Source organism: Lycorma delicatula, chromosome 3 (genome assembly GCF_047948215.1).
Source record: "Lycorma delicatula isolate Av1 chromosome 3, ASM4794821v1, whole genome shotgun sequence".
In the NCBI taxonomy this organism is placed as follows: domain Eukaryota; kingdom Metazoa; phylum Arthropoda; class Insecta; order Hemiptera; family Fulgoridae; genus Lycorma; species Lycorma delicatula.
In genome coordinates this window covers 49,214,000-49,238,542 of record NC_134457.1, presented here as the reverse complement: position 1 = coordinate 49,238,542, position 24,543 = coordinate 49,214,000, and the positions used below count along the sequence as shown (strand labels likewise).

At 33.4% G+C, this 24,543-nt stretch overlaps 1 protein-coding gene across 1 annotated transcript in view; it reads right to left on the bottom strand.

The window, feature by feature from the left end:
- Edc3 (Enhancer of mRNA-decapping protein 3) overlaps nucleotides 1-18,310 on the bottom strand; it is a 38,105-nt gene extending 19,795 nt beyond the window's left edge. The window contains exons 1-4 of the mRNA XM_075359782.1: nucleotides 17,883-18,310; nucleotides 12,725-13,044; nucleotides 5,285-5,433; nucleotides 2,712-2,871 (exon numbers count right to left, since the gene is read on the bottom strand). Of these exons, the coding sequence (XP_075215897.1) occupies nucleotides 2,712-2,871; nucleotides 5,285-5,433; nucleotides 12,725-13,044; nucleotides 17,883-18,037 (784 nt within the window). The 5' untranslated portion in view covers nucleotides 18,038-18,310. The remainder of the gene's footprint in view (nucleotides 1-2,711; nucleotides 2,872-5,284; nucleotides 5,434-12,724; nucleotides 13,045-17,882) is intronic.
- Nucleotides 18,311-24,543: the final 6,233 nt, after the last annotated feature.

Sequence of the window (24,543 nt, the reverse complement as noted above, 5' to 3'; positions counted from 1 at the left end):
TCATCATAACTGCATGATGTCATCTGTGTCGCCGCCACGCACTATATACCGTGCAGACCAGTGATAGAAAGAAGTTACCTCCCTCAGTATAATATTCAACAACAGTCAAGCAACTTAAATCACTAATAAAATTGTAATATTTTAGAAGTAAAAGAAAGAAACAAATGATGAGCTAGTAGCAGCCTTATAAGAAGCAGTTTGGACCAATAAACCATCGAATTTTACATGAATTATACCGTTGTTTCTGTTTTAACAAAAATGCTCCAATTAAATGCCTGCCTCAAATAATCGGTGGTCCTATTAATCAGAATCCACTGTAGCTATAGTCAAACAAATTCTCTGATTTTTATGAAATTTTATAATAAGATTCCTTGCTATTGGGCAAACTAACATGTATAAACATTTTTATAAGATTTTTCAATTTAAAATAATGGCTTCTTCTTTCTTAAGCAGGAAGGAAGGAAAAATATGGTAACTGGGAATTTTCTGATGACAAGCCACTGCAACTGATAACCTGAATATGCCTAACATGTAACATGTAAGCCTAACATATGTCTCTTGAGACCATTTTTCTACTATCGCATAACATCACTATTTTTTCTGAACACAGTTAAAACTTAATACTACACTGTTTTTTAATAAACTTATTATTTATTGTTTTCCTCTACAACACATTTATAAAAAATTTTAATACAAAAAAACATGAAAATATAAAAGAAAAAAGACTGATGTACCTCTTTGACACTCTTCAGTTAGTAATGTCTTGTGTCCCTACAAATACTGGTTATGCTATTTCTAAGATAGTAAGATTATTTTTGTCATTGCTTGAACCATCCACATCCATAACTATTTAAAAAAATGTAATTATATAAAGTGAGTAAAATGTAAGGAAATCCCTCAACTTTAAAACCATTTATTCCAGAAAGAATACTGTAACTTTCACAATAAGGTATCAGTCAACTATTTTACCTTTTGACTAAAAATAGAATTTCAATCCCTTCTTGGGGGGTGGCCCAAAGATTATAACTCAAACATTTTAAATGGTTAACACTTTTTACGTGCTACATTATTTTAAAGGTCTCTTTAAGACAAGAAAAATGGTATAAATAAAAAGTTGCAGTGGACAAAGTCTGGATTTTGAAAAAAATTATACTGATAATTTAAGAAACTGTTATTGAAAATAAATAAATTTATGAAAATTTTATTAAATGGATATTATCAAATAAATTTATTTAAAAAAAAATTATACGTAACGTTTGCTTATTTACTTAATTTCATTTTAATAAATGTTCAAAATTTACTCCTTCTGTTGTCTGATAATATGCCAGTTGATTGTAAAAGTATGATACTGCATTATTCAATGATCCACTAATGATATTTTGTGCTGATTCTCAAATTATATTTTGTAAATTATCCATGTCTTGGGGCTTATTACAAAGTAATCCAGGAAAAAATGCATTTAAAATTTCACGTACCTAATATAATGAGGCAGGAAATATAAATGTTCTCCGAAACCAGAAAATGAGGCGGGGTGCCGTCTTATTGAAACCAAATGTTTTTGAAGTTGGGGCCAACAATGTTTTGAATGTTTGGAAAGACAATTAGGAATGTTTGCAAAGCCTCATATATCACTGCATTTAAATTTCCAACAATAAACAAAGACCCTATCAAGTGTTCACCAACAATATCTGCCCACACATCTACTTTAACTGGAGACTGTGTATGTATCTCATGATACCAGTGTGGATTAATATCAGTCCAATATTGACAATTACAGCAATTTAAATTTCCATTTAAAAAAAGTGTCCTCATTACTAAAAAATATGTTGTAATAAATTAGGATCTGCACAAATATTGTTCATCATAATTTCACAGAACTCAAGTCTTCGATCGTAGTCATCTTCTTTCAGTTCTTGCACCATACAAATTCTGAAGGGTTTAAAATTTTCACTTTTTAATGTTCAAATTACTGAACTTTAGCTAATGCTCATGCTGCTGTTCTGAGTCAAAGAATTAGGATTCTCAATAAATTCTTGCATAATCTCTAATGATTTGTTATTATTTATTGCAGATTTAGGTCTCCCTGGTTTTACCCTATTATTAATGGTCCCTGTTTCTTCAAACTGTTTGATGGTTTTTGACACTGTACCTTTTAAAATAAGGGTTATGACTATTAAATGTTGCATTGATTAATTCCCAAACTTCATTATTTGAATTAACTTTTATCACTAAAGTCTCTCATCATTAAAAGGTAAAGTAGTTGATCGATACCTTATCCTGAAAGTTACAGTATTTTCTCTGGAAGTTTTAAAGCTGTTGAGGGGTTTCCATACTTTTAACTCGCTCTGTATAAATTTACATATTATAAAATATAAGTTGTGCTGTTACAAATTGAACCAAATTTAAAAATAAAACATTTTTAAAACAACTTCAAAATGTTTTTCAGTAATTTTTATGATCATTCTCAGTGAATGCTGTTCACACTATTCTACAGTTGATGTTGCTTTTATAGAGGTTAAATAATCATTCAAGGAACTGATAAATGCTGGGCTAAGAGACTGTTGCATAAAGAAGCAAGCAATTTTAAACAAACAGCAGAAAATTCTTGGCAAAAAGTATTCATGAAAATAGTTTTCATTGAACTCCAAAGATGCAGTTTAAAAGAGGTTATACTATTTATATATACAATAGATAAACAGTAAAACAGGCACCTGTTACATAGTCTCTCTGACTGTAATGTGGAGGAACAGTAATCTGACGATACTGAGCAGGTGAACTCGCAAGAACACTCTCATCATGTCTATAATTCGCTTGTTTGTCTGTCTGCCGAACCAAATCTGGCCTTTGTGCATTTATTTCATCATAAATAGCCTTAAAAACAAGTAACATAACTATTATTAATGGAGATACAAAAAAAAAATTATAATTCTACAAAATACAAAAAATTCATTATTTCAAACTTCAATTAAAGAGGGAATCCTGGTAACTTAAATCCTAAAAAAGCTAAGTTACATGACCATTGTTATCATGACATCAAATTGTACAACAGGGAATGGTTTGTTTCAGTTAACAGTCAAAAGAATGTGTATAATATATATAATTTATGACAGTTAGTGCTTAGTGTCCAATAAAAAAAAAAAGGTAAATAGTCTCTGAAGCCATTTGGAACTCCTAGGTTCAATTGGTGTCATTGAAATCAGTTAGATTTATTAAATTTCCAATATTTTACTTGAAAATTTTAATAAAAAACAGGATTCTTACATAAATGATGATTATCATATATTTAAATTAATAATCACATGCTCTACAAACAAATAGTATAGTAAAAACAGATAGAAAATGGGATAATAGAATATTAATAGAATAATATGATTATAATAGAAAATACACTCTCTCTCACAAGAAAGAATTATTTTAAGTTTATTTTACATGACTACTAAAAATCTAATAGAAGTTTCAGAGAAATGATTTTTTTTGTAATTACCTTCAAAATTAACCAGTTGACTAAATGCAAGAAATTCGTATTTTTTAAAAATCTTTTTTGGGACTAAGATATAAATAAAAAAAAAAAAATGTTATACTACCATGAATATATATTTAAAAAATAAATATATATTTAAATGAAACATATTGTCTAATAATAATCATTAATAAAAATGACCTGTTAATACACCAAATAGCAGGTTACGAATCTATATAAAATCCTTTTCAAATCCATAAATTCATCAACTATAAAATACTATATCAGGGTAATGCATTACCGTTGGTACATGTAAGTTCTGATATATCAATTCAATATGTATACAACTCTTCAATATAACTCTTCAATATATCAACTCAAGTTGACAAATGTTCTACCAAAAAAATTACAATTTTTATGAAAATAAAAGGTTTTTTATTAGTAAAACAAAAAATCAGAAGAAAATAAAAATCACTGAGCATTAGATCAACATGCTGCTACATGCAAAAAAATGATTCCAAAACATCATGAGATCTACTATAATGAATTAAATTATTAATTGAAATTTCTTTCAACAAGCAAATACTCAATGCATGTTAAAGGGATAATCAATGTATGCTCAACTTGTTTATATTATTTTATCGACTAAGATTGCAGAGCTATGAAGAATAGTAAAAAAAAAATATTAATAATTTGAAATTTTGTTATCCATCCAAGCAGCAGAGTAATAAAACATTAAAAAAAATCAAATGGGGAACAATAACTTAAGGGGTTGCATATAACAAATAAATTAGAGACTTAGGGGATGTCAAGATGTAACACCCATCTTAGCTGATACAGCACCTTCTTTGAAAATTACATATGCACATATATGACTAATTTTTCAACTGTTTACATAATTTTGAAAAAATAAATTCATGATATTTTAATTCATAGAGTAAAAAAACTTATAAAATTATTTATATTAATAAACAGCCATACAAATTTGTTATAATATATTTGTACTTATTAACTTTTATTGCTTTATAAAAAAAACTTTAAACAATTTTTTATTATAAGTTATAACATCAACTACAAAATACTCTTAAAAAATAAGTATAAATATAAAATAAATTACAAGTTACCTAATACAAAGTAATAAGTTATAGTTTTCACAAAATAAAATAATCAGTACAAAATAAACAATTTATAATAGATGTTGAAGTATCATATATATTCCTTCTCTCCTAAATAATGAAATTTTATTATTAATAAACTAATAATAAATTTTATTATTTCATTTATATTTTCATTTAACACATTTGGAATGTCTTGTTCATAATAATGCTTACCTTGTCTTTTGAATACAGCACCCAAATCATTCACTTTTTTAAAATTTATGTTTTACTGTAACATTAATTAACATAAAAATGCAATAAATACATTAACAGCTGTAAATTAGTTACTTTGTTCTCAAGAAAATAATGTATAGATTTATAGATTTAATCAAACAGAATTTTGTTGTTTATTTCACAGAAGCATAGGCTGATTAATATTACTTTTGATAATCAGCATTGTACTGAAAATACAAACAGCTAACTACAGTAAGTCCATTAAATATTTAAATAGTTATACCTAATAACAAAGAATAGTAAAGTAATAAGTTTTAATTAAAAAAGATACTTATCTAACAAAATATATTTTAATCAACAAATGAAAACAAATAATTTTTCTATTCCAATTGGTATACTACATTATAAAAATCAAATCAGGAATCAGTGCTACTCATTCCATTATGCTAATCCATTACATTACAAGAGATACTTTCTCGAGCATTTTGCTTACCTTTTTATTGAACAGAGCTAAGTTTTTCTCAAAATCAAAATCTTTCTTAATTATATCATTGATTGGTTCACCAAAACATGCTTCATCCCTTTCACTCCATCTCTGTTTCATTCTTTCTTTTTTGTTTGGTGTTCGATTTGCTTCATTTGCTTGAAAAGAAAAAATCAATCAATCATTAAATGATAAAATATAAGATTCAGTAATTTTCAACATACAAGGATCAATAAAAAATAAACCACTTTTGTTTTCACAGTTCACATATGAACATGAGTGAGCACAGAGGGGCATTGATGGTGAAAATGTGGACCCCAGGGTTCAACTGCCTTACCAATTGCATCTGTCTGGTCAACAGTGTCATGTCAGAACAGGAGATTTCATTGTCAGTTACACAACATATTACTGGAAGTTTTGACTAGATGTGGGCAAAGTTTGGGGGTATGATGTTGTCACATACCTGAGTCAACTACTGGGTCAGCATATGAAGCTGCAGAAAAGTTTCAAAAGTTTTCAATGCCAAGTGTGATGGATGACAACATTTGATCGATCCAAGACTTTATTAAAGACAATAGACAGATTAGGGTTGATAAAATTGCTTTATAAGTAAAAATTAGTAATGAAAGTGGTATTATTCCATTACCACCTAGCACCTTGGCTTTCCCAAGGTCTGTGTGAGATGGGTTCCAAGACTTTTGATTCAAAATCAGAAACAGGTATGACAGTAGATTACAAAAGGAAAATTGATTTCAACAAGAGGGAAATAGTTTTTTCATTGAATACTCACACGAAATGAAACAAGCATCCATACTATTCTCCCAAGTCAAAATCAGCAAACTCTAAGTGGCTTAGCAGTAGAAAACTTGCCCATAAAGGCTAAACCACATTCATCAGCTGGAAAAGTCCTGAAAACCATTATTTGAGACTGGAAAGCCCTATATTTCATTTATTCTCTGCACAGAATATTTCACAGTGAATGCTCTGTACTATTGCCACTTCTTGGACAAAATGACCTACAGAAAAAAATCACTATCAGCCAATCAGAGATATGATCCTCCTTCATGACAGCACCAGGAATCAGCATTTAGGAAAACTGGACAAAATTTATTAGAAAACCTTAGAACATCCCCCAAAGAGTCCAAATTCATCCCCAGCAATTTCTTTTTGTTTGGGCCACTGAAAGAGGCACTGATTCCAAAGAGGCATTAATTCCAAAGCAACAACAAAGTAGAGGACTTTGTACGCAATTGGCTTGCGACAAGTCTTCAAACTTTTTATGAAGAAGGGATCCACAAGCTCCCCACATATTGGATGAATGTGTGTAAAACTTCAGGAAGACTTCATAGGAAAGTAATATATGTATGTTTTGTACTTTTTTTCTGTAATAATAAATGTTAAAAATAAATGTTTAGTTTATACTGGACTGATCCTTACATACTTAATTTAAATTTCACAATATTCATACACACAAGATGGAGATCAATAACAGCCTTGGCAGCAGAACTTATAAAACAAACAAAAATAAACGAACAGGTTTAACTAAACACTTTCATAAACATTTAATACCAGAAAATAAAAGTTTTTCAGGCTTTCGCAAAAACAGCGTGTAATGCCTTCTTAGCATTCGTAGAGTGGTCTAACCCCACTGGGGTCTGACCTACAAGACCATAAAACTTTACAAAGGCGAATGTGAGATAATTTTGCTACATGCAACACCTGTTTGAGCGAACAGAATGAGGTAGAAGAGTCACCGTGATATTCTGTTGAGGGCTCAGCGCCTCTTGACACTGACGGTGACCAGGAGCTACAAAACATATCGCGTGAAGCAGTTCTGGATATCGCCAATTTGAAACCTACTGACGTCCTCGCATCTAAACGCCTGTTACCCTACGCTTTGAAAAAGTCAGAACAACTGACGTCGGAGCGTATTCATAAGATAGAGGTACAGAGATGATGTATCTGACACGATAGGTAGAATGAGACGGTAGATGAGTGTTATAAGCACGTCTTGAGTCTCTGTCACTGTTTGATCGTGAACGATGTACATCATGTGCTGCACGTCTGCTCAAAGTATGAGTTATGCAGAGGTCATTAGAAACGTACGCCTCTGTATCAACGGAGACGGTGATGGTTGTGGCAGGAATTCCGCCTCTGCAGCAACTAGCCAAACAATGTACTCAAAGATATAACGGCGAATCAAGAGAGGAAGCGCGGGCTGTTTTAATGCGCGATTGGCAACGCAGATGGGATGTGTCCACCAAGGGCAGGTGGACACATCGGCTGATACCCTGGATTTAGATGTGAGTCGGGAGAAGGTTTAGTGAGACCAACTTCTGGCTCACACAGCTCTTGACAGGGCATGTGGTCTTTAGGAGCTCTATCTGTGCGGCCGGAGGTGGGCGGAGGATTCCAACTGCCCTTATTGTGGGGATCCTGACACACCCGAGCACGAGGTATTCCAGTGTCCAAGGTGGGAAGTGCAGCGGCGAGGGTAAGTCACGAACGGACAACAAGGACGATCGACGTAGAGTCCATAGTGAGGCCATGCTGGCAAGTGCGGAGAATTTTTATACGATAGCAACGTTCGTGTCGCGGATACTAAAAAATTAAGGGTAGCGAGGGGGTGAGGAACAGCCTCGGCTGAAGTCGTCGTCTGCCCGTGGGAACGTGTTACACGGATGAGCGGCGGCGATGAAGGTCGGGGATTCTCGAGTCCCTGAGCTATTGGCAACTCTCGGCAGGAGTTCCCTCGGGGTTACCTCTGTTAGATGCAGGCACAAAAGACGAAGACCAGTTTGCGGAGATGGGGTGGCTGGGAACGGCATAGCCGGGCCTGGCTGCTCGGCCTCGTGGTTAGAGGCGAAGGCTCTTCCCGGAGCTGTGCGATGCTTTAATGCGTATCCAGCTCCGGGAAGCAAGGGGAAAAAAGAAAAAAATAAAGAGGTGATTAGTGAACTTGAGGGAGTCGATTCGAGTCTCGATCTGCAGGCTAACTGGAAGATGAGGACTGAATGACGGATTGTTGAGTTTTCTTAGGCTTCTGGCTCTCAAAAAAATAGCCGAGGGTGTTTAAGTTTAAAGTGAGTGAGTATCTTGCCATTCGTACCACGGTTATTTAGCTTTAGTTTTGTTAAAGAGATAGGTCAGTTTGTAAGAGTTTTTTGGCTCTAAGATGTTTGCTGGCAACGCCAGCCAACATTGGTTTGGCTTAGAGCCAAATCGAGCCAAAAAAAATCGATGCGATGTGCTTGCTTGGGGTGGGTCTTAGCGGACTTGATCCCGGGTTGAGCCGAATTTCGAGGATTATTTTATTTTAGGTTTTAATGGATAGTGTCGAAAATTTAAGTATGTAAGTCTAAATTGCGATGTTGTGAAAAACATGATTTTAGGGATAGAAGACTGAAGTTTGGAGATATTTAAGGCTCATATTATAAAATTTGAAATTCCGTCTGGTTTGAGATTAGATGTGGGGTGAATTATTTGGAGTAGTCCCTTCGGTGGTAAACAGGCGCGGGGTTCGTGCTTCTGCGGGAACGGTTAGTGATAGTATGGGTTGATAGTTAAGTGAATTAGATGCAGTAATAGGAAGGTCTGATAAGAAGGCGATGTTTAAGAGATTTCTATTACCCTGATGGAAATGTCTGACGAGGCATTTGCATCGGTGTTATCCTGACAGTCAGGAGTCAGGATGAGCTGAAAGACGCTCGACCGCAGCATTAACAAATACCTCATTCTCCGACTTCTTAAGGACTCTTTTATGGCCTCTAAATACCGTCCACCAGCTCTAGACAAAAAGTGGAAATTAAGAAATTTAACTCCTGTTAATGTTGCTGAAGCTTCCGCCGGCCAACAACATTTCTTCCTGGGTCCACTGCGCCTTAACTTTGGAAACATCAACATCTGCCTATGAGTCCAGATGAGCATGATGATGGTAGACACCAAACCAGGCTTTGTTAAGAAGTCCCGATAGCAATCCACACAAGTGTCACCAACAGGCAGCGGATATCGAGCAGTATTTGGGGGGAACAAAGCTCGAAACGAAAATGGAATGAATCACCGGAAACAGTAGAAGAAGATTTGTCCACCTTGAGGGTCGACAGGACTTTCCTGATAACGTGTTAGGTCGTGGCTCTGGGGCGCACAGCGGCAAGAATTTTAACCTTTTCTGAATTCTTTGGACCACACTAATGAAAGCCGTGTGAGCTGGCAACCTAACCTGCACAGCCACTAAACCTTCTGTTTTGGAACGAAGCACCCGGACGTCCTGTGGACAGGATAGACTGCTAGGCAATTACGATCGGGATATTACTTAGGGTCTCCCCAAAGGCCAACACTCAGCCGACCTGCTGCTGTCCGGACAGTGGACGTAGGTAGAAGGTCGTCCGCAGCGAAGAAGATACGAGGATCACTGCAACTCGGCCTGCAAGATCAACGAGTTATTCGCCGCATGGCCACCAGCCCTCGCTCCACTACAGCACTACACATAAAAGTAAACAATACAGGCACCGGTGCGAGACGCACACCATAGGCGGCCGTACACCCACGAGGTGCTACGTGGCGGCCAACCCGCAGACGAAGCAACCACCAACCATCAGAGGCCGCAGCCTGCCCCCCCCCCACCCACGGTACCTTAGCGGAGGCTGCAAAGCCTCAAAGCCGCCTTAAGAGAGTCATAGTTACTCCTGCCAATTTTAACTCCTGATAGAATAGTTTATTTATTAACTGTTTCCATTAACTAAAGAAATCTAGTGATATTTCTCACAATTCTATGTCAGCAGCATAAATTCACAAACTATCCATCTAGTTTTGTAGCGGAGCCTTCTTTTTAGGTAAAACTAACTCAAGAATTAATTTCTAATAAATAGTTCAGAAGAACAATCACAAGAGATTTCCCAAAATACATTTTAGCCCTTAGATTTCCAAAAATATCCGAGACATTTTCCCTTCATTATTACAGAACAGATCAATGAAACAATTATCACAATTACAATCATTATAGTCTGAGCAAACAAAAATGATATGCATTCTATTTGAATGTTTTTATGAAGGCTGTTTTTAAGAAACAGCCTTGAATATTTTTGTTTTGAGCACTTTATGAAATATTCTATTCCAGTTGCAATAAAAATCACAGCAGAGATTTATATTCAAATAAATACATATATTTGCCTTATTCTCAATTTATTTTTTTAAATTAATGTATGTAGATAAATTTTAGAGAACTGCTGAATTTTCATAATAATATATCTTAATTAGGCACTGTAATCGTGTAAAAATCAGTTTTGTTACTGTCTGTAGTACACAATAACTGAAAAAAGAATTATGTAACTTTACTTAATATGGTAGTTTGTCTACCTTAAGTCTGTAAAAGGTTTGTCTATAAAATAGCCAAACGTTTCAAACTGTACATCAGACATCACTACCTCAAAAATACACAACAGCTGTAACCCAGCAGTAGCATTAGGAGGCAGCCCAGAGAAAAACCCTATGTAATATTTTGTTTAGTCAATGTACAACATCTGTTTGTTTCAAAAAATGTTATATTTGATGTGGAATTTTTATTGCATTAAAATAGTACTTTTTGATGAATAACCAATTAATAAAAATTGTTTATTAGATGGGAAAAATTCTTTACAAAAACATTAAAACGTTATACACAGCCTATGGGGATGAGGCTTATGTAGCAGAGTCAAATGTAGCAGTGACGGAAATGTTTCAGAGACAGCCAAAGTTCAACTGATAATGATCCTCTTTCATGACAAAACTGATGAAATTGTTACAAAAATTAAGGAATTCAAATCGTTCTAGTCATTATTCAATTATTCATGAAATAGTTGAAGAGAAGTAAGCAATTCAAAAACTGCATGTCGTAAATTATTATGCAAAATTCAGTTACAAGTTGTATTTCAGTTAATTTGTTGTGCCTCATCTTTTGACTGATGAACAAAAACAGAATCAAGTCAATGTGAGTACAGAGCTTCTAGAACCAATCTAAGAAGGATGAAAACTTTTAAAAACATATCATTTACTGGAGATGAGACATGGGTGTATGGATGCTACGTTGAAACAAAACTAATCATAACAATAGGTGTCAAAAGGATCCCCATAACTGAAAGAAAGAAAAACAGATGTGGTCGAAGTTAAAGTCATGCTGGCAGTTTTTTCAGTCCATGGGGTTCCATAAATTTCTTCCAGGAGACATGATGGTGAATAAGCACAATTATCTTGAAGTGCCCTATCTTAAATGTCCTCAAGAGGCTATAAAAAAAATTCTAAAGCATGGATGTGAAATTGTTGAAAGCTCTATGCCGACCCATACACAAATTCCCTATTAATCAATCAGTTTGGGCAAAATGAGAAAATACCACACCCTACATCACCTGAACTGCCATACTTTTTTATTTCCCACATTAAAAATTAAGTTGAAAGGTCGATGTTTTCAAATAATTAACTCTATAAAGAAAATCTGCTAGCCAAACTGAACAGTAACTCTAATGAAGAATTCCAAAAATGTTTCAAAGGATAGAAAGAAATTGGGAATAGCACATATGAAATGAAGTAGATTACTCTGAAGGCAACAAGTATCAATAGCTTTTAAGGTAAGCTTAAATATTTTTTTTTTAAAAGTTCAGGAATTTTATGGGCAAACATCATGTATAGTAATCATTTTAAGTATGCTACCATTGTGGTTTCATTGGAAAAGCCATGAAAAACTCAATTGGAGAAATTTGCCTCAATTTTTGAGTTCATTAAAAATAACCTATTAATATGTTTGAAATCTCAGCTAATTTTACACTGGCAGCCAACTTTATTTTTTTAAATAGAAATCCTTATTTTTATAATATTTTCAGATACAACACAATTCTAAGCCATTTTTACTGTTATTTATTTACCCCTACATACAACCATTCAGAAGCTTCATCTCCTCTCATTTGTACGTATTCTAAATATATACTGCATAAAATGTACCTAAGTGTTGCAATTTTACTATTTCATTATTGGTTCAATAGAGTTGTATGTTTGTAATAGTTCATTATTTTGGTTAACTTTTACAAACTATTTTAAACTGACTTTAAAGTATTTTAAATGTGTTAAACTTTTTTTCTTTTAGCAGTTTTATAACACTTTAAATTGGTGGCCCAAATTTCACACTAATCCTTTACCAGTTATTCTAGTAAATATATGTAAAAAAAAAAGGGAAGTGTGAACAGAAACAGTGTAAAAAACATATAACAATGCAGATGTAAACAAAAACAATAACAGAGTTAATAAAAATTTTACTTAAAACGCATTGTGCCTAGTGGTATCATGACTAGTGTTGAGGTCAGTAGGATAAATGTTTACCAAGAAATAACAGCAGTACCCCAAGGTTAGGTTTTACTTTTGTTTCACTAAGTGTATTACAAAAAATATATATTACATAAGAATATTTATATAAAAAATACTTACTTGATTGATTTAAATTTGAAAGTCGATTACTATCATTAGTATACATTTTCCATGGAGATTCACCAAAACAATGTGCAGATGAAGAATGCGACAAGGATGAAGGATGATTGCTGTTAAAATGACTGTTATTAGCATTATTACTGATACCAGAATTAGCATTATTGTGCAACAATTTGTTTCCAACTATATTTTCACTAACAGTCTTGTTAATTCTTTTTGCTACTGGTTTTCTTACTGTAACAGTACTTGCTGCAATTTTAACAGGTTCTGATGTTTCTTCAGCCGTTTTCAAAATTTTCAAATCTTCTATTATACTGCACCTTAAGGAAAAGATACAACCCATTCAACTCTCATCCCTCAACACACGATGTAAAAGACAGCACATTAAATCATAAAAATGGAATAATCGATGAAAACTGTAGCATATCTCATTCAAAGCATCACAGAATAAAAAGATTAATAAATAAAAAATTGTTAACTACAAAGACTGAACTATGCTAAATGGTCATTTAAATAAAGGTTCAAAAAGAATTTATATAGAATAATAGGCATATTCTCTCATTAAAGTAATGAAAAAAGTTCATATAAACATGGGTCTGAAAATGCTTTTATAGCGAGTTACAGCTAGTGAAAGATTTCATCCTGATTTCTGCTCATCCGCTGAAATAAGGCTCCACTGAAATTCTGGGAAGGAGTGAATTTCTTAAGGTTTGACCTGAAATTTTTTTTTAAATTGGGGCCCATAACTGTACAATTATAATTTATGGAAATAATTATTTTAATATGAAATAATTATTTTCTAAGAAATAGGATGTAATAAACAAAACACAGTTTTTACCTTTGATGTATAACTTTGTTAAATTGTCAATAAATAAATACAACTTATTGTTTAAATTGATAAAGAATTTAATTCTGAGAAAACTAATGTAAATTGTCTACCAACATCCTACAACAGCAATTTAGTTGTACTTTCAGGTGAAACAATAACAGAGAAATTACACTAATACATATTTGTCTGCCTGCAGTATCATGAAGTTATTTCTTAATTATTAGTGAATTAATTCCCCAATAGGAGTGCTGCAATGCTGTACTATATTAGTAGTCTGTGTTTAATCTCCCAGAGAGCAAAGATCTACAAACAAAATTTTCAAACACTGTTATGATTCAGAATCTTGCTTCAGTGTGCTGTATTTGTTACTGAAAATATAATTTTCAATATAAAATTTTATTTGAAGTGCACATTTGTGATTTAAGTATAATTAAGTAATTCATTTGAACCGATTTTAAAAAATTAATACTGATTTTTAATAATTAATAAGTGATTTGTTCTATAGTATAAGAGAAATGCCATATAAGTTTACAAATCAGATATATGCTGACATTCATTTCATCTATGGTTTTTGTAACAGCAATGCTACACAAACCACAGAAGAATATCGTCCGAGATTTTCCAATTGAAACATTCCTAACCGGCAAGTATTTGCAAATACTCACCGGCACCTAAGAAAAAGTAGAACATTTAATGTAACATCTGAACAGGAAACAAATGTGAATGGGTAGATTTTACATATGATAGAGCGAAGTCCAACTACTAGTACTCGTAGATTATCTGCATGTTTGGGGATTCCACACAACAGTATATGGCAGACATTACACAATGAAGGTTTCCTTCCATATCATTCTCATGCAGTTCAATATCTTGAATTAGGTAATTACAATCTGCAGTTGAATTATTGTCAATGGTTATTACAAAATAATGTGCTTCCATCACTTATATTATTTATAAATGAAGCAACATTTATGCGAGATGAGATAAACAATACACAAAACAAACATTATTTGTAAACATAACAATCCTCATGAAACAATTGAAACTAATTTCCAGCACAGTTTTTCATTAAATATCTGGTGTGAGATAATAGGTAATGACCCTCAACAAACCTCACATTTTCAACGGTAGACAAACAATAAACAGTTGCCTGAACTTTCTTCAAAATGAGCTGTCAATACTTTTAGAGGATTTTCCACTTAGTATATGAACTGATATGTACTTCCAACACGATGGCACACCAGCCCAATTTGTATGGCCCTGTTATTATCTGAATGAAATATTTCCTAACCACTGGAATGAAATAGGAATGTCATAGTGTACCTCAACTATGACCAGCTAGATTTTCTGACATGAATTCCTTGTATTTCTTTTTGGGAGGATATATAAAAGCGTTTGTGTATGAATAGTAATCAGAAAATGCAAATGAACTTTTACAACAAATCACGTGGACCATTGTAGAAATCAATAAAAGCCCAGGAATGCTAGATAATGCTATCTCATCTATAACTCGCTGTGCTGAAATGTGTTTTCAAGTTCATGGCGGACATTTTGAACAGTTGCAATGTAAGAATAACTTATGCTACTTTATTTGTTTTTAGCAATTTTATCTAATAATAGAAGGCTGTTTCTTTTAGTCTAAAATTGTAATTCAGTATTGTCTTTATTGGTACGTACAGTTCTGCATTAAAAATTATGTTTTTTATTTGCTATTATTTTTTACTGTTTTTACTTACATCAATTTTCTAAGAATTAAATTTTCTATCAATTTAATCAATAAGTTTTATTTATTTTTGACAATAATGGGTATACAGTTCTGGGACCCATTTTTAAAAACCTTTAGGTCAAAACCAGAAGAAACCACTATTAAATTAATGGGCAAATTTAGATTCACCCCTTAATTCATCTTCCCAGAATTTCAGTAGGGCTTCATTTAGAGGAGCAGAAATCAGGGTGAAATTTTTCACTAGCTGTAACTCACAAACAAAGCATTTTTTGACCATGTTTATATGAACTTTTTCATTATTTTAATGAGAGAAATACACCTATGAAGTTTAGCAGAACCCTTCCAACACAACCTGTATATTTTTAATTTAGCTAATTCTCCTGTATCTACTGATAATGAAGATTTAACAATTTAAATTCATTTTTATAAAATATTTCTGAAAATCTTTCTTTAAAAAAAATGTAAAATAACACATATAATTCATAATTCATAATTATGAATATAAATAAATGATGAAAATATGTGTTGCTAATAAATAAAAAAATTTAAACAGAATAAAGTAACAGTTCAGAAGGTATTAAAAAAAATTACTTGATTACATAATAAGTATGCATTAATCAAAGAAAAAAAAATTAGATTTATTTAAAAACTCATTAACAATGTAACATTTTTTCTTTACAAAACATCTTTTAATTTAAATCTGAATATATGGTTTGAACTATAATTTAGAAGAATAGGTAATTGAGACAAATAAATGATGAATAAAAATATGGCAACAAAAGAATAATATGATCCTTTCTTATCAGTAACAGAATAATGTGTAAAATAAAAAAATACTTCTAATATCTGGTTTGATATATGTAGATATTGTAATCTTTTTTATTTTTTTTATTGTTTATCTATAATCTTTTTTATTGTTTATCTTTTTTAGTCAATGATGACTAATTTTCTTAGTAAAGGTAGCATATATAAAAATATAAATACTACAAGTGGAAATGATAGAATTAATTATTAAGATATAATTAATTTAGTAAATTCTGATCAATATTTACTAGTGCCAAACAATTTTTAAATCCTGAAAACTTGTTTGACTTTCTGAAGTATTCCCAAGATTTAATATTAAATTTTATTTGCAAAGGTTTATGCACAATTATAAAGCTAAACACAGGTTCAAATTTTTAATACAACATTCAAAAGCAAAAATAAAATATGGTTTGATTGTATCACAAACAAAAACATCACAGTCTCAGAAGAATTTACAGGATCTCAAAATCTCAATCTGATCTCTTACAAGATATTCAAAAATTTCAGTCTATGGACAACAAAAATAGTATATTAATACAAATGGGAATACAGTGATGAATAATGTGAATACAGTGATTCTTTGTTTTGGGAATACAGTTCCCTTGAACTGTATTCAACCCAACAAAGAAGTACACGTTTAATTTTACTTCTCAATGACATTTTCCTCAAGTCAAGTCAACCGTTGACTTGACCCACCAGGTTGCCCTAGTGGTGGTGGGCTACTAGCCACCACCACATAGTGGCTAGTAGAGCAATACATTAGTATTGGGGATCACATAGTACACCTCTTTATTCGCTCCTTAAAAACCTTACTTACAATATACACAGAACTGATAAGGCTGACTTAAATATTTATTTTTCTTTAATGATGGTAAAACTACACATTTTCATGAATTAAATTAAACAAGAAAACTGTATAAATATGATAAAATTTTAGAAATAAAAGGGCACTGGCAATAGTTCTCAGACTTCCAGCATATCCTTATTTAAGGCCAATCACAATGGTTATGTTTACCTTTGAATAATAAAATGAGTTAAAATTGTTAAAATGAGCCAATTGTTAAAATTTACAATGGCAACTTACAACTGACTCCCAAAATTACAATTTTTCTTCAGAATAACAGATAAATTTTGTAGTATGTGAGGAAAACGCCCAGCCTGATTGGGATTTGAACTAAGATTTCTAAATCAAAAGAAGCACACTGCCATCTTCATCAATATAGAATAAAATACTCACTTTATAATAAACAAAATTTTACAAAAAACAATTTTTTTTTAATGACTTCCAACCTTTTTATTTTGCCATTACTTTATAATTCTTAATTTTGTTTAGTCTAAAAGATTTCTTTAAAAAAACAAGTGCTGCTATTATATATTCGTTGTGTCTGCATTACATTGAGGTAAACAAATCAACACAGAATAAAAAGATATGCAGAAATTCAACAATCCAGTCAAAATGACTGATGACAGAAGGATATAAAATGAATGATGACACTGAAAAACAAGTGAACATTTTCAAAATGCTAAAAATCAGTGCACAGCATATAACCTTATAAAAGATTAAATATACCACCTACTGTTAAATCTGTATTGGAAAACAAATAAACTATGAAACCAAAACCTCTTTAAGAAAATAAGTACAATAGAACTTTTAACTCGGAAAAATGCAAAAGCAATGAACATAAAACTATTTTATAACTTTATTTCTAGTCGCTAAAAAAGTACACTACTCCCAATTTAACCAACCTAACATTTAACAGAAAGCTTTATTAAAACAAAACAATAGACATTCATCTTACCTAATGGTAGCAAAGTTATCAGGATGTGGAACACCATTTCTGAATGCTTTTTTTAGAACAAGAGTTTCACTATTGATACAATTCACTTCCCCTTGATAAGTACCACGTTCTCCACAATCCACAGAAACAGTACATCCAATAAATTGTTTTTCCATTTTGTAAACTTTCAGTAGGTATTATGATCACCAGAAAATAACCTTTATAAATAATTACAAACCACACAATATATCCTACATCGCCCTCATATTCCACATAGAAGACATTTGCATTGTTTATGAAGGCTGGTAAAATAAAATATTAAAATTAGTTATTGTTGCACGTCAATTTTAAATAAAAAAATCTTAACCATTATAATTAAAATTCAACGATCCACCTTAAACATAACACAGCTGACCTAATAAAGAACAACTGACAGCAGAACAGTCGAATACATATATTTCTAAGTGAAAAATAACTCGATCTACAAAAACCTATCATCTATAGGTAGCGTGCTTAATGTGACAATGAAGCAACTGCGTACTTCAACAGCAGTCCACGAGAGAGCGCTAAAGATACTTAATATTTCTACTGAACTACAAATTTACAGTTCATTTATTTTTATAAAATTCTATTTCCTACGTAAGAAAAATTACCACTATATTGCATGTGCAGTTTTCAAGTACAACCTGATTAACAACCAAACAAAAAAACCCGTAAGAAACTGCTGTAATTGTTTAAGAAGAAAACTACAAATGAAACAAGAACAAATAATTTATCACGAGAAGAAAAACTAATCGGAGGAAGTAGCGAAACTTTCGAAATTAGGGAGTCAGGACTGAAAAGATTTCTTATAAATTTAAATAAAAACTGGCTAACAATCTATGAGAAATAATTTTTCCTCTTTTTATTTTACAGAAAATGTAATATTTTAAGAAGAGCAGTATTAATGTATAAATTATTTAAATATACATTAAACTAATTTCCAGTAAACGTTAATTTTATATGAATATTGGTTGAGTATGTTTTTCTGTCACCAAAGATATACTTATGATTTTGTTCTGCATTATATGTAGCAGCATGTGTTCCTCATAATATGTGTATACTTTTTTTTTGTTTCCTGTTTAGCCTCCGGGAATCACAGTTAGGTATTACTTCTGAGGATGATATGTACGAGTGTAAGTTAACTGTAGTCTTGTACAGTCTCAGGCCGACCATTTCTGAGATGTGTGGATAATTGAATCCCAACCACCAAAGAATACCGGTATCCACGATATAGTATTCAAATTCGTATAAAAGTAATTGCCTTTACTAGAATTTGAACGTTGGAACTCTCGACTTCGAAAACAGCTGATTTCGGAAGACCCTTTCACCACTAAACCAACCTGGTGAGTTAAGAAATGTAATACCTAGGCCAATTGTTCTCAAACCTTTTCGATTCTCGGTGTACTTTGTACACAAACAAATACCAATAGTACACTTTGCAAAATAGCCAATAATTTTTGTAAGTGTTGAAAAAAATAGATAAAATAGTTTTTAGATCACAAAATGTGTAGTGTAATTGAACAAATTCCATGACATTGAATTGAAAATGGAAATAAAATTATGAAAAGTGTGTACATTATTTCGTGGCACCTTTGTGAAGAAGTTACGGCTCCGTCAGGGCGTCGAGAGGCCTACTTTAGAAACCATTCAGCTAGGCAACAAAATTCGAAGACTTCCGACCAAATTGTGTTCTCCTGCCTTAATACTTAACTGATTATTTTCCTTTCTTCTGTATTTCATTACTTTTATTTTATTCTAGTTTACTTTTAAATTGAATCCACCTTGGATTCAATAAAAAAATCCACCTTGTTGTTTTTTCTTTCAGCTTTTTCAGAATTCAAGTACGCTTATATTACATTCGGAATATTTTGGTAGAAGATGTAAACAACTTTGCACGTGGACATCCTGTCGCCAGCAATCCTATTGACCATTAGATACGCGATTGTAATACAAAGAACAGTTTACAATCACTCAGCTGCAGTCATATAATCTAATACGTCAAATTATTTATTTTTATTTTATTTTTAGTCATTCATTTTTATTTTAAGTGCTTGTGTGACTGTGTACCTACCTACTTCTTTATTTTTCGCATAGTTTGTGAAATAGAAATCGTAATTATTTTTTGCTTATGTTATATCTTTATAATCGTTTTACGCATTATAAATTACAAACAGAATTAAAATATGCAGTTCCCTTAAAAAAAGTAATAAAATAGAAAAGGACATATGATATACATCAGCCAGCGAAATTCGGTCTTACTTGTTTAAAAAACTAAAAAATTTTCTTTTAAAGTGAAGAAAATAAAGAATCCTGTCAAGGTGATACTGATAATAGAGTGATAACTTCAATAGGCGTTTCAATTCAAAGTGTGTACTCCATTATTAAGCAAAAGAAAGAAGCGACCTTGTGTTCAGTCTCAGACAAAAAATAAACCAAAAAAGAAAATTATACTTAATATCAAGGATGAATTTGTAAAGACAATAAGTAATAAGAAGAAAAATTCACGATTTTACTTTTTTAAAACGAAATTACCTGACCGCTTGGTTTAAAATCGTTCTTTTGCAAAGAAGCTTAATCTCAACAAAGGCTGTAAAGGTTTGATACTAGATAGAGGAGATACTATTATCTGGAAAAAACGTATTTAACACAAATTAAACAGTTTCACGAAGGACGAAGAGTTTATTATTTAGACAAAATGTAAGTTGATGCTGATCATACAATATCCACCGGTAGGTAAATCCTTTACTTTTCCATTTTAAAAACCTTAATCCGTTTTCAAAAATTCTTTCTGCAGTACTGAAAAGTCCATCTGTGAAAGGAACGAGGTTCATTATAGCTCACACCGGAAACGAAAATGTTTTGTAAGGGATTCTTTGTGGGAGTTTGAATCCAATTCGAGAGATGTTTACCTCACAGAAATGAAAAGCGAAAATTTTAAAGCATGGTTTACTTCAATTCTAGAAAAAATAATAATAACAGTGCCCCGAATAAATTCTATCCCCACGTCCATGTTATACCTTCACTTATGTCAGCCAGCACGGCAATGCTTATGGAGCTCCTCTGTGGAGTACAAGATTGGTGGTCTAAAGCTGGCTGAGCTGGTTGCGGTTGTGCATCTCGGTTTCACTGTTTGCAGCGAGGGGGGGTCATGACCGTGATCTGGTTTTTTCGACGCTGTGTGGAGTGTCATCGGGGAGTGTTTATCCCTCTTCTCGGTTGTGGAGCCAGGTTGAGGGTGGGCTGCTGTAAGCTTAGCTCTGCCGAAGTCATGCGCCAGTCCGCGTAAGTCAAAATTCGGCCCTTGGCAGGAATTGTCCTATGGATAAAGGGTATTGGAGCCCTTACTGCTACGTACGAGCCCTGGGATGTCGGTATCGTGGGTCAGGCACTACTTGACTCCCCGGCCCGGGTTAATCTGTGGGAAACGCCTGACTGGGGGAACCCAAGGAGGATCAATGATCCGGAGCACGCCCAACCATCTTTCCACCCGTACCTTATGACATATTGACTAGCGAGATTGTAGGCTACGGAAACTACAAATTCCACAACTTCCGTAGCAGAAAGGTCCACGTAAAAACCCTCATCTTGGAGGGCCTCTATCTCCCAAGAGAAGAGGAGGAAGAATGTTGAGTTCAGCGATAAGGAAGAGTGCAGAGTTCAGGAAAAGAAGGATCGAACCAAGCTTCGATCGAAAAGAGAAGACCGAAAAAGAAAAGAAGAAGATTTCTCAAAGATTATCCTTTCGTGATAGCGCGAGGCATCAAAGAAGTTGCTGGAGCGCCTGTAAAGGAGACAAGGAAAACTAGTGTTGGATTACTTGTTGAAACAGTCAAAGATTCGCAATCGTTACGACTTTAGAAAACGAAGATGTGAATCAAGGACATCGAGTTCTCGCCTCATGGAACTTTAAATACCTCAAAAGAAGTGGTTGTGTGCAGGGATTTACTAAACTGCACGGAGGAGAAAATCGTCGAGGAACATCATAATCAGTGAGTAGTTTCATGTCGGCGACTAAACACAGGTCCCAACGAAGAAATTACATTCTCCTTATCCCATGTGTTAACTTTATACAGACCGAAGTATCCAGAGAAAATAAAGGCTGGATTCCATAGATGAGTTCGTCCGTAGACAGAACTGGTTCCACAGATGTAGGTGTTCGTCCGTTTATCCTGACTTCATTTCGGTGCTTTGGATGCCAAAGATTCGGATACGCAGTAGCAATATGTACGAAGAAGTACACCTGGGTGTGTGTGTGTGTGTTTTCACTCTGATTTCTCAGAGTGGCTAACCGTTACACCCTAATGACCCAATCTAATTCGCCCAATCTATAAGTCAAAAGTAGTGGTTCAGAAAGTCAAGACAGTACAAAAGGTCAGCTACTATGAAGCCAGGAAAACTGTACTTGGCAGAACATCTAGGACTGCTTCTATGCACAGGTTTTAAACCAGAAAATAAGTTTGCAACTGGCAGGCACCAGCTCTGGCTAGTATGGTAAAAAGTATCATTAATGAAAAATTTACGAGTCATCCGGAGGTCCGGGTTCGAATCCCGGTCAGGCATGGCATTTTCACACAGCATGGTAAAAATCATTTATCTCATCCTCTGAAGCAATAACTAATGGTGGACCCGGAGGTTAAACAAAAAAAAAAAAACCACCAAAGAAATCGAAACAAAATGTACCGACGATAAAAGTTGAAATACAGAAAATCCCCACCAAGAGAATTGAATAGCCCGAAGTAAAGTCACTAGAGAAAGAAGACTTTGAAAGACCGATAATGAAACTTTCGAAAGCTCGGAAGCCTTGAGAAGGCGAGCAATTGAGCCTCCCTACAAGCTTTATCGGGGAGTGCAAAGTTTCGACTCTGAAGTACGCTGATCGTTCTAATAGAGGCGGTATCATCTGACGCCGACAGCAGGAGATCCTCCATGATTTACTGTGTTGGATCAAAAGAATCCATCTCCGAGGCACTCTTGACACCCAGAAGTTCGACATCGAAGCCTTTCGGAAGATGGAAAAAAGAAGAAAGAAAGGATGGGGGCCTTTTGTTCTGAGTGTTTTTAAATGGCAAGGGCCTTTTACACCCTTGTCATCTTGTGTTTATTTAGGGTTTTTATATTCTTTGACAAGTCTTTTTTAGATGATTTGTTTTGAAATGACTAGGGTTCTGACTGTGTCACTATTGCTTTTATCCGGTTGTGAAAGAAATATTTTCTTTTTTTGTTTGATTGAAAAGGGACTAATGACCACAACAGTCGGTGCTCCTAAAACCCCAATAATAATAATTAAAATTTTTTTTTTGGTGGGAGGGAGGTGGAAATGCATTTATGCACGGATTGTCGAGCTTCCAATGGTGGTCTTACCTAACCGCCATCAGCAGACTACCGACTAAAACCATCTCCCTTTCTACCAGGACTCGACCCGGAACCATTTTATACATTACTTCAAGCTGAGTCCTCCTGTCCTAGCCTGAGAAGGGGGCTACCTAACTTTCACCTGGCTCAGAACTATCCATGTTGCCTTTCTTGGTCCTGAGAATGTTCCCGACGAATCGAGCCACACTCTTCCAGCTGCTCAGGTCATGGAGCATCATCTCAACTACATTGTGGGAACTCAGTGCTCAGAGATCCGCCTCTAGCGTCTCTCGATCTGCCGCCCACCGAACACATTTGAAAATGGTGTGTTCGGCGTCGTCCCGTATTCCGGGTCAATAGAGGCAGTCGGGGAAAGGCGTTTTCCCTGTGTAATGGAGATAAGTGCAGAGGTTTTCAGGACCTGTTTAAAAGTGGGTTACATAGTACTCCATCTCTCCGTACTGCCGTTCTGTCCACGGTCTCTGTGGATGCTGCCTCTGAGAGATTTTTGTTGTTCCTTTGCAACCTCTTTATCTTCAGAGTTCTGCCCCTTTATTTTCAATCAAAAAGAACAAAAATAATAATGTAATAGTTATGGACATTCTGTAAATGCAAAGGCTTTAACTACTAGTAATTAGACAAACCCAAAAATTATTAAATGGTTAACGGATAAGGAAATTTTTACTGATGAGACTGTATTGAAAATGGAATTGCTGAAGTCCGTTTCCTTGCTCAAGAGAAACTACAACGAATAAACTTATTGATGAAATCGCAAAAAGCAAACGTTTTTATTTTAAAACCCTCTTAAAATAAAACTCCCCTTATTCTGAGTTAAATCTGATTTAAATGGTTTGGCAATCCTTAAGGATTTCATTGCACAAAATAATAGGACTCTTAAATAAGGACGTAAAAAAATTATTAATCTGAGATTTACGGGTAATTCTAAACAAAATAGAAGATTATGTAAAGCATGGCAACGATGTAGAAAAAACGAATTTGTGGAAACTGGATCATATAATAGAAAACATTTAGTCAGTGGTTATAAATTTAAACGAAGATTTTGTATATAGAAATTATTCTTAATCTTTGTTAAAATACTATTCATTTCAGGAGAGACATTTTAAATTAAAAATTATTTTATATAATAGAGCATAAAACATATGCATATACAAAATGAACACAATTCATTATTATTATTATATCACAGATAACATGGTTTTGTTGACATAAAACGTATAACGCAAACGGTGTCTGTATTATTATATTGTGTCGGTATTGAATTATTCGA